This window comes from Gavialis gangeticus, unplaced genomic scaffold, assembly GCF_001723915.1.
Source record: "Gavialis gangeticus isolate Ggan-Ray unplaced genomic scaffold, GavGan_comp1, whole genome shotgun sequence".
Classification (NCBI taxonomy): domain Eukaryota; kingdom Metazoa; phylum Chordata; order Crocodylia; family Gavialidae; genus Gavialis; species Gavialis gangeticus.
The window spans coordinates 22,769,677-22,781,320 of record NW_017729024.1 but is presented as its reverse complement, the minus strand read 5'-3'; the positions used below and the strand labels follow the sequence as shown (position 1 = coordinate 22,781,320).

Sequence of the window (11,644 nt, the reverse complement as noted above, 5' to 3'; positions counted from 1 at the left end):
CCCGCCCTGCAGATACATTTGAATTATTTTTAATTAAAAGTAAGGTTTGTGAAGTTTTCTGTTAAAAGTGGTCTCTTTCATGTATTTGTTGTGGAAAACAACAATTGGCTCTGTCTTAAGATAAATTAGGCAAAGATACATTGGTATGAAATAGTCAGTTTGAACATGGTAGTGAACACTACAAACAGTGAAGTCCTTTTCTTGATTGCCCAGTTTGCTAAAATGTCAAGTGATCAAAGTGAGGTTGTGAAGCATTTCATATTAAATTCTTTCAATGACATCAGTCATCAAGATTTGCCAATGAAGACCTTTTTTCTGTTTACATTTTATGATAAATGCAAGTCAGGATTGTAATCAGTTGAAAAGTTTTCAGACTGAAATCTCCCAACAAGGGCAGTGAATTTCTCTGCTGACAAAAATATCCTGAGACTGCCAATGGGTTCTAGTTGTGAAAGGTGCTATACAAACATAGAACAAAGGACAGATCTTGCCCCAGACAGCTTGCAGTTTGGACTTGATTGATTTTTTTAAATTCAGTTTAACTGCTGAACTGAAATTTGCAATTAATTTGGAGTTAACTGAAATTAATTTTTTTTTAGAATTTTCAGCAAATTAGAAAAAATCAGCTCAAACTAAATGTGTTGTTTATAGCATTTCTGATTAAAAAAAAACAATAACCAAGGGATTGATTTGCAAGAATATTAAAAAACAGTTAATAAAACCAGAAAGAAGATGGATCCCGCTTTATATGTTATGTTCTAGCCTTTAGTACATTCTTATCTAAGTGGGGAGACCCAGGTCAGATCCCCCTCATGCCTAATTCAGGTCTGGGTTTTGAGCACAGGTCTCTCAGCCTCCTCAGAATATGCCTTAGGCTAAGTACAGAAAGTCAAAAAGCCCAAGGCTGAATTGATTCAGTCTTTGCAGGTTAGTCTAAACTGCAAAGATTAAATTGAAATGGCAGTGAACAGACATTCACTTGTGATTCAGGAAGTGCAGCCCCATGCCTGCAGTGGCTCAGGCCAAAAGCCAAGGGGTACAAGAGTACAGCTCCCTGGCACATAGCCAGCATGGGCTATGTGTTTGCTTCCTCTTTCTCCTGCCCCTGAGGTCTCTGAGATTTGCAGTCCACAATCACAGCAGCAAGACTCTGCAGGGTTGCTCATCACTTCCTTTTTCTTCTTCCAGGTGTCTCTGGGAGTTTAGTCCATAGTTGCAGCCAGCAGTGAGTTTAAGGGAAAGGGGTGTTTAACACACTTCCCTGGTCCCAGACAGACCAGGGAGGAGGGAGGGCTGTCCTTCCCTTCTCTGCCCCCCCTGCAGACTGCACTGCATCCCCAGCTGGGTTTGCCCCCCATCCTACCCTCTTGTCAGCCAGCCCTAACTGCTCCAGCTAGGGAGTAGAGGGGTGGAGCCAGCCCTGCTCTCTGAAGCAGACAGCACAACCCAGCCCAGGGCTGGAAAGCATGCTGGGATGCGGGGGGACTGTAATTTAACTTGAGCCAGGAAGGGGTCTGAGACAGAAGTTTCATAAACCAGTTTGACCCAAATCAGTTAAGTCTGATGCTACATTCAACCAAGTTTATCTTAAACCAGTTTCAGCCATTTTGAAACTGGTTTATGCATGCTGAGCTTCTGTTCTGTTACAGGTTTAAACCAGTTTCTGATCACTTAAACTGGTTTATGTGTAACTTCTGTCTCTAGTCTTAGTCACTATGTTTTAAGGCCTTCTTCCTTGGGTCTGTCTCAGACACTCTTGTTGATGCTGTTCCACTGTGCATAAATAATTAAATGCTTGTTTGAGCAGGACCTGATCCCAGGTGTTCCATCTTGAAAGGATTAGCCCTGAACATGAAACTGTAAAATCAATGTCTGTCTTCATGCATGCACAAATGACCAACTGGATGTCTAATTATTCATGCAAGTGGAACAGCTTCAACAGGAGAGATGGCCAGAATGACCACGGAAGACCTTAGTGGTTTAAGTTACTCTTCTGGGAAAGGGAAAATCTTGTTTTAAATCTGCTCTGAATCACAACTAGAGAGTATAAGATGGACAACCGCTGCTGCCACCACATAATTGGTGTCTGCTTCGGAACATTATATGTATTTATTGCACATATGTCTGACATGCTTTTGCTAGCATATGGGCTGATACAATTTAAAGTATGTGGTGAACTTCAAGTTTTTGGCTTCCTTTAAGGCTAAGGAACCCTCATCTTAAACCTCCTGTAGTGGTTAGGATCTCTGGAACTACCTATAGCTGCTGAAGTCACATCAGAACAGTGCTTCTTCATGGGTTGTAGTGGAGAGAGGCATGGCAGATACGTTGGTTGTATAATTTACAGGGGGGCGTTATGCTTCACAAATAAAAAGTATTTTCCAAAATGTTTGTAGTCTGTTTGTAGTTTGGATAGATGTGATACTTTTGATTAGACCAACTAAATAGTTGGAAAAATTGTACTTTGCAAGCTTTCAGACACAAACTCTCTTCTTCAGGCATAGGGAGAGTTGCAATGCATTTATTTCTTTGTGGATGATTGAGAAGAAAAAATAATTTAGCACTGCTGCATCTTATGCTGGTAAAGTTTGTGTGTGGTAGATCTAGAGACATTTTCATGCCTGTTCACTGGCATTGAATTAGTTTACATAGCTATATTTCAGTCCATCTAGGCATTTAGTAAGGAAATAATTAAACAAACAAACAGACAACCCCTCCACTAATCTTCTGCTGTTCTGTAAATTTTCATGGCTCAACAGAGGGAAAGTTACCATAAAGTTCTATTCTTCAGTTGGAAGAGATCAAGGCACCTTTAACTGAAAAGTGATGTTATGTTGAACCATTTTAAAAGTTAATGGTATTCTGATTCTGGTTTTATAACACAAAATCTGATTTCTTTAAATTATTTCCAAGTGACCTATACCCAGATTCCCTTAAGAGTCTCCAGTATTGGTACATGACTCTGAGAGAACATACAGTTGCTAACAGATGTGCTCTGTTATAAACCTGAGCAAATCTTATTATAGTAGTCTGTCACCCAATGGACTTAAATTTATAATGCTAGCTCAGAGATAAAGCCAGACATGAAGAACCTGGATTTGGAGAAACTGTGGCAGTCTTCTTCCCCTCCATTTTTCAAGTAATCTTTTGCTTTCTATTAGGGGCTGTATGCTTTTTAATAAAAATAACAATGTATGTAGATGTAGGAAAATGTAGAAGTTGCTATACTGGCTCCCACTGGCAGTTCATCTGACTGTCACTAGAAGGTTACTCTGAAAAGGTGTAAGTAACCCCAGAAGGAGTAACTGGAATAACATGCCTATGGAGGGAGTTTCTTTCTAATACCCATTAGCTAAGATCATGTCGTAAAGCATAAAGATTTATGTTTGTGTTAATAAAAAGGAGCAAAACACCAGCCACAGTATTTCATAGACATTAGGGGCTGGGAAGGGACCTTGTAAGATCATCAATTCCAGGCCCCCCCAACCATAGGCAGGAAGTCAGCTGGGATCAAGTGATCCCAGCAAGAAAAACATCCACATGTTTTTTGAAAGAGTCCAGAGTAGGTGCTTGCACCACCTCTGGGGGAGTCTGTTCCAGACCCTGGACACTTGCACCATAAATAATTTTTTTCTAACGTGTAGTCTAAATCGGCCTTCCTGGAGTTTATGGCCATTAGACCTTGTTATCCCTTGTGGAGCTCTGGTGAACAGCTGTTCTCCCAGGTCTTGATGTGCTCCTCTTATATAAATTGTAGGCTGCTACCAAATCCCCCGAGCCTTCTCTTTTCCAGGCTGAAGAGTCCCAAGTCCCTTAGCCTCGCCTCGTACAACCTGCCCTCCAGACTTTGGATCATATAAGTGGCTCTCCTCTGGACTCTCTCAAGCTTTTCCACATCCCTCCTGAAGTGGGGGGCACAAAACTGGACACAGTACTCCAGCTGCAGTCTCACCAAGGCTGAGTAAAGCGGGAGAATGACATCCCTGGTTTTTCTTGAGATGCATTGGTGGATGCATGCCAGAGTTTGGTTTGCTTTGCCAGCCATGGCATCACATTGGTGGCTCATATTCATCTTGTGGTCAATCAAGACCCGCAAGTCTGTTTCAGTCGTGGTGCTAGCAAGCATAGCACTGCTGAGCCTATAAGTATGTTGAAGGTTCTTCCTATCAAGGTGCAGAACCTTACACTTCTCTATGTTGAAGGCCATCAGGTTTTGGTCAGCCCACCTTTGAGAGCATGTCCAAATCAACCTGTATCCCCAGCCTGTCCTGCGGTGTGACTGCCCTCCCCCATAATTTGGTGTCATCCACGGATTTTGCCAGTTCGCATCTGATTCCCAAATCCAGATCGTTAATGAAAATGTTAAAGAGTATTGGCTTAAGTACCGAGCCCTGAGGGACTCCACTGGTCACCCTGCGCCACGTTGATTTGCTCCTGTCAACTAGTACTCTTTGGGTCCGACCCTGTAGCCAGTTACCTAGCCATTGGACTGTAAGATGATCAAGGCCACAGTTCCCCAGCTTAACCTTGAGGACATCATGGGGAACTAGGTCAAACACTTTCTTGAAATCCAGGTATGACAGCCATGTCATCTCCCTTATCCAGGGCATGTGTTGCCTGGTCATAGAAGGAGATGAGGTTGGTCAGGCAAGACCTGCCAGTCACAAAGCCATGTTGGCTGGCCTTCAGAAGCTTGCCTTCTGTTAGTCTGGTGTTGATGGATCCCTTGACAATTTTCTGCAGGATTTTTCCAGGGATGAACATCAGACTGATTGGTCTGTAATTCTCCGGGTCATCCCTCCTCCCTTTCTTGAAGGTAGGGACCACATTGGCTCTTTTCCAGTCTTCTGGGACCTCTCCAAAGCACCACAAATTTTCAAATATCTTTGCCAAGGAGGGTTCAATGATGTCTGCCAGCTCCCTCAAGACTCTTGAGTGTATTTTGTCTGGGCCTGTGGACTTGATACTGTCCAATTTATCAAGGTATTCCCTCACCTGATCCACATCGATTTTGGGCCCGTCACGCACTCCCATAATGGTTTGTGTCCTTTCTGACAGTGTGATCCTCTTGGGAGGGTGAAAAACCAATGCAAAAAAGTCATTTAGTAGATTGGCCCTTTCTTGGGCGTCAGATGTCAGTTGCCCCATTAGATCTCACAGGGGTCCAATGCTATCTTTATTCTTTTTTTCAACTTCCCAGATATATGAAGAAGGACTTTTTGTTGTCCTTGATTCCTGTAGCTAGCCTGAGTTCAGTTTGTGCCTTGGCTTTTCTGGACCACTCTCTACAGGTGCGGGCAAGTGCTGAGTAGTCCTCTTTGGTGATGCTTTCCGTTTTCCAATTGGTGTAGGCTTCTCGTTGGAGTTTAATGAGGTCCAACAGTTCCTTGTTCAGCCAAGGGGGCTTCCTTGCCTGTTGACTATGTTTCTTGTGAGATGGCATGGCTTCCCCCTGTGCTTCAAGGATTATGTTTTTGATAGATGACCATTCCTCATGTACTCCCTTTTCAAGGGGGGTATGGCCTCTAAGTGCCTGACTGACCAAATCTCTGAGTATGCAAAAATGAGCCTTAACAAAGTTAAGGATTTCTGTTTTACTGAGGGATTTGCCTGCTCCTCTTCAGTGAACTGAGAAGGTGACCAATTCATGGTCACTGTCACCAAGCTTCCCCTTGATCCTCGCATCACTCACCAGGTCCTCCCCTTTGTCCAGGACCAGATCAAGCAATGCCTCTCCCCTAGTTGGTCCATAGACCTCCTGCATCAGGTAGAGATCATCAGTGCAAGCGAGAAAGCTGTGCAACCTGTCAGATTTGGCCATGTGCTCATCCCAAGAGATGTCAGGGAAGTTGAAGTCCCCTATGACTATTATGCATTGGGAGCGTGCGGTCTCAACCAGTTCCCTGTTGAATTCCTGATCTAGTTCTTCTTCTTCGTGGGGAGATATATAGTAGACTCCTACAAGTATGAGCATTCGTAGTCATCTGGCTAGGTGCCAGGGGATTGGAAACTGGCTAATGTGGTCCCAATTTTCAAGAAGGGGAGGAAGGAGGACCCAAGTAACTATAGGCCTGTAAGCCTCACCTCGGTGCTTGGGAAGACCTTGGAGAGAATCATCAAGGAGCACATCTGTGTGGGGGCCAGCAGGAGAGAACATGCTCAGGGGCAATCAGCATGGGTTCATCAAAGGCAGGTCCTGCCTGACCAACTAGATTGCCTTTTATGACCAAGTAACTAAATCCTTGGATGATGGTGTCGCCGTGGATGTAGTCTTTCTGGACTTTAATAAGGCCTTTGACACTGTCTCTCACCCCATCCTCATCAATAAATTAAGTGACTGTGGCACTGATGCCTGCACAGTTGGATGGGTAAAAAATTGGCTGATGGGGTGCACCCAGAGAGTAGTAGTGGACAGGTTGTACTCAACCTGGTGAGATGTGAGCAGTGGGGTACCCCAGGGCTTGGTCCTCAGGACCGCACTGTTTAACATCTTCATCAGTGACTTGGACGAGGCGGTGGAAAGCACGCTGTCCAAGTTTGCTGATGACACTAAGATGTGGGGTGAGGTAGACACACTTGAAGGGAGACAGAGGCTGCAACTAGATTTAGGCAGACTACAAAAGTGGGCAAATGAGAATAGGATGGGGTTCAACATAGACAAATGCAGGGTGCTGCACCTTGGGAAAAGGAATCCACAGCATACATACAGGCTGGGGAGTTCCCCTCTTGAAAGCACAGAGGCAGAAAGGGATCATGGAGTCATTATTGACTCCCAGGATGAATATGAGCTGCCAATGCCAGACTGCAGCCAGCAAGGCCAGACACAACCTTGTCATGCATCCAAAGGTGCATCTCAAGCCAGTCCAGAGAGGTGATACTCCCCCTCTATGCAACTTTGGTCAGGCCACAGTTGGAGTACTGTGTCCAATAGTGGGCGCCGCACTTCAAAAGGAAGGTGGCCAGCCTGGAGAGGGTTCAGAGGAGGGCCACCCGCTTGGTGAGAGGGCAGCAGGACAGGCCCTATGAGGAGAGACTGAGGGACCTGAACCTGTTTAGCCTCAGCAAGAGGAGGCTGAGTGGGGACCTGGTGGCTGCCTACAAACTCATCAGGGGAGATCAACAGCAAATAGGTAGAGCCCTTTTCTCCCCAGCACCACCTGGGGTGACAAGGAACCATGGTAATAAGGTAATGGACAATAGGTTTAGGTTAGAGATCAGAAAGCAATATTTTACAGTTAGGGTGGCCAAAATCTGGAACCAACTTCCCAGGGAAGTAGTCCTCGCCCCTACCTTGGGCAAATTCAAGAGGAGGTTGGTTGATTACCTGTCTGGGGTCTTGTGAACCCAGCATTCATTCCTGCTTGTGGCAGGAGGTCAGACTAGATGATCTGTTCAGGTCCCTCCTGACCCTAGCTACTATGAAAGTATGTCACCCTCCCCATGTTCTCCCCATATTTTAACCCAGATGGTCTCAAGACACTTTTCCTGGTTAGAAAACTCAATTTGCAGGGAAGTGAACTGATCCTTGACAGAGAGCAACACCCCTCTTCCCAACATGGTCTCTACTATAAAAGATGTAACCCTCTAAAGCAACAGACCAATCATAGGTAGAGTCCCACCAGGTCTCTGTTATCCCTACAAGGTCATAATCATTTTCATGTAAGAGAAGGACCAGTTCCTCTTGCTTGTTTCCCAAGCTCCTGGCGTTCATGTACAGGCAGTTAAATCTGCCATGAGAAGCCCAGTGCTATCCTATAGGGTGAAGTTGTTACTTTAAAATTGCCAATTGCTCAAATGAAGAACGAGACCTTATAAAGGGGGATAAGGCAAAATGCCATGTTTATTGATTACATGAAGTAGATGCATAGGTTTGGACACACCAGGTCATACAAACAGACATACACAAGCATGCATACAAACAGACATAGACAGACATACAGGCAAAACCACTCCAGTAAGATGTTATAGTTACCAGCAAAAGTTACTCAGTATTAGCACTGGGTGGTCAAATCCAAGCTTATTGAGGATGATGGGAGTGGGGGAAAAATGTGGCCTGTGCTGCGTGATGTTGCAGAGAGTGGATTTCCCCATCTTGGCTTGTCTGCATCTCACTTTTATAGGGATTTCAAGTCTTTGTTCAGTACTGGGGTTTTTCCATGCTCAGTTTTTAATTAGAGGTTGTTTCTTCTGGTTATCTCAACTTGAGGTCATTCCAGTAAAGTTGGTATCTCAGAATTGGTATTTCAGTCTTGATCTCTGCCTTGAAGCATTGTGTTTCAGTATCCCTGTCTTGAAGCATTGTAGTTGGTATCTTTGCTGCTTCTCGGCCTCTTGAAGGCTCAGATCAAGTGGCAGGATATGCAAAATTCCGTCTTGTTTGCCCCGATCACAGACAAGTTCTTCAGCCATCGATTAATTAGCTTAATTAGTTTACTGTCTGGTAACTCATACATTAGCGCCTTGTTGCTTACACAATCAGTTAAATCTTCTGTTTTCATGTAAATAGTTACCATTCTTTCACCATTCCCCCTTTCACACAGACACACACATACACAGGGCATACAAAGTTCATCTACTTATGTCAAGCAGGGAACAAGCGCAAAATGGACTTTTCATGAGGTTAATCAATTCAATACTATTATCAATTAAACATAATAACTAATATGCAAAATTCATACTACAAAGCAGGACCTTTCTCTGGGCTGTTGTCAGAGCAGGTTCCCTTGGGCTGCCCAAGTTATTTGTAATGCAGCCGACATGACTTGGGCTAGAACTGTTAATAGACCACCCATCCCCCCACAGTCTTAGTTTAAAGCCCTGTCAAGAAGGTCAGCCATTCTGGCCAAGAAGAGTTTCTTCCCTTTCCAAATGAGGTGGAGGCCATCCCTTCCCAACAGTCTGCTCTCGCTGCAGTGTGGACTGTGGTCAAGGAAGCCAAACCCCTCACAATTGCACCTTCGCTGGAGTCTTCTATTCACCTCACTGATGCACCTTTCCCTCTGGGCCCCCAGACTCCTGTGTGCCCCTCTGTCTTATATAATTGGTAATGCCAAGCAGAATTAACCCTAGGGACCAAATACTAATAAATGTTTAAACACCATTTAAAGAAACATTTTAGCTATGGTATGTCTTTTAATACCCTTTTTCCTAAACTATACAGGGTCTTGTGTGGAAATTTACATGGATCTTTAGGTGTTATGCATCACAGATATGAAGTGAGGGGGTGAGAAGTGTGGTGCCGGCCCTATGGTCCACTTTGGAAGTAGGAGACAAGGTGTTTAGAGTAATATGTATGTGGAGAGGGTTTGGTGATGCAGGATCAGAATTAAAGGAAGAATTGGGACCTTAATTTCTAGTATCCATTTTGGGGGGATGAGAATCTAGAAACATTGGTTTAGAGGGGATTATCTTCTCAGTTGTTACTCTTTCTTAAATTTATTAAACCTAAGAATTTCTGTATAAGTGAGAAAAATTATGCACTTGAAATCAAAAGCATGAACAGAGTTTGAGTCTGTCTTCTGTGAGACCTGTATTTCTTCAGTGCTAGTTTAGAGCAGGTGTTCTCAATGTTTTTGGATTCAAGGCACCCCTTGGAAAATGGTAGCTGTTAGTTTTCACTCATTTTTTACATATAGAAAAGTAATATAACAATTCTTTTGTTGCAGAGAACTCAGAAAGACCACAACAGGGCAGAATGCTTTTGACATTATGGATTTTTATTTGAAATCTCTGGGCGTCTTTAAACGTGTTTAGTGGTAGGCAGGAGTGCTTTAATTAGAGCAGCTCTCAGGAGCCATTTTAGTTAGTGTCTTGTGTTTTCGGTGCCTACACTTCAAAATGATGGTGTGAGTGGTTTAACTAAAGCTGCTTCGACAAACTAACATTGCATGGCAACCTGCAGCACCGTTGAAAGGACCTCAAGGCACCCCAGGATGCTGCAGCAACCTAGTTTAATTGTTTTGGACAAATCTAGGACTTTCATAATAGCTTCAAGTGCGGTTCTTGAGTAATGAGAGAGAGAGACTTGTATCTAGTAGTAGTCCCACATTTGCATCCTCAGTGAACACTAAAGCTATGCTGTGAACCTATGAAGTTTGCAGGTTCCATAAGCTCCATTTCTCACTGAAGTTGTAAGCTGAGTTACTGGTTGAGCTGGAAATGCAGAGCTCCTGTACATATGCAGGGAGGTTGCTCTGATGCACTGTAATTACAGTGCGTTGGAGCAGACTGGATTAATCGAGTTTGCTGGAACATGCTAATTGCTTCACTTCAGCAGATTTCAGTGTCACATGTATCAGCATCCCTAAGCTGAAAAATGGCAATGGAGTGCTTTAAACTAAAACTCATTCAAAGAGCATTAGTTCAAACCACCTCATTGCCATTTTTCAGTGCGGGGATGCTGACACACATGGCGCTCCAGGTGCTCTCAGTTAGCACGGCTCTCAGAGCTGCACTAATTTAAGCTCCCCCCTCTCCCCTGCCTCCTGGAGCACATCTATAAATGCCTGCAGAGTCCAGTACGGACCACTGAATATGTTATGCCTCAATCCTGCATTATTCAGCGTATCCAGGACAAATGATGGCCCTAACATCATGGAGTCAACACTGGCATGTCCACCCCTCAAGGGTCTGGGGAAGTTTTTTTCCTATAACATGCTTGGGATTTGTTGTCTCTTAAACTGTATTCAAATATAAGTAAATCTTAACCATTTTGTATAATTTTATATGCGATCATGGAGGCATGACCAAAGTAACTGTATATCTATAGATAGATATAGATATATAAAGTGTGTGTGTGTTCTCATATTTAAAGAAAGCTGGGGTTTTTGGGGTTGTTTTCTGGGGGGGGGTTGTTATTTTTTACACATCTCATTATTGTTGTTGTTTTACAGTGAAATAAATGCCAGACTGGATGCCGTGTCTGAAATTCTGCAGTCAGAATCCAGTGTGTTTGGTCAGATTCAAAATCATCTGTGTAAGATGCCAGACGTAGAGAGGGGACTGTGTAGTATTTATCACAAAAAGGTAAGCAGTGAACTAATCACATCATAAACTCAGCTGTCTAAATATTTGTTGATATCTAGGCAGACAAGGTTCTTTGGGTGAATCTGACATCTTTTATTAGACCAACTTAAATAGCTGGAAAACAATTATTAAGCAAGCTTTCGGGTTCAAAAACCCTTCGTCAGGCTAAGGAAGTTTCTGCAGTTGGTGTGTGCTCTTCCTGGACAGAATGAAAAGTAAAGCAGCCAGAGGCTGGTCTGGTAAGCATACAAGACAGGTAGTCACTGAAAATGTAGATTGAGGAGTCATAGTTTCTAGGGTCAGAAGGGACCTGAGCAGATCATCGAGTCCGACCCCCTGCCATGGCAAGAAAGAGTACTGGGGTCAAACGACCCCAGCAAGGTGTACATCTAGCCTCCTCTTAAAGACCCCCAGGGTAGGAGCCAGCACCACTTCTCTTGGAGTCAGTGGGCGAGAGACAGGCTGGGATGGGGGGGGAATGAATAGTGAAGAGATACCTGGGGAGTCAGCTGTCAGGCAGGTTATAATGTGTCATAGATCCGATGTCTATATTTAGTCCATGATTTTTAGTATCCAGGAGGTTGATGAAGTGGAGTTCATAGGCTCGTCTCTGGGAAGT

General features: G+C 43.9%; 1 protein-coding gene across 2 annotated transcripts in view; it reads left to right on the top strand.

Annotated features, from left to right (window-relative positions):
* Positions 1–11,644, top strand: part of MSH3 (mutS homolog 3) — a 298,610-nt gene that overhangs the window by 158,949 nt on the left and 128,017 nt on the right. For both annotated transcript variants that reach the window (XM_019516941.1, XM_019516940.1), the window contains exon 12: positions 10,893–11,025. In XM_019516941.1, the coding sequence (XP_019372486.1) occupies positions 10,893–11,025 (133 nt within the window). The remainder of the gene's footprint in view (positions 1–10,892; positions 11,026–11,644) is intronic.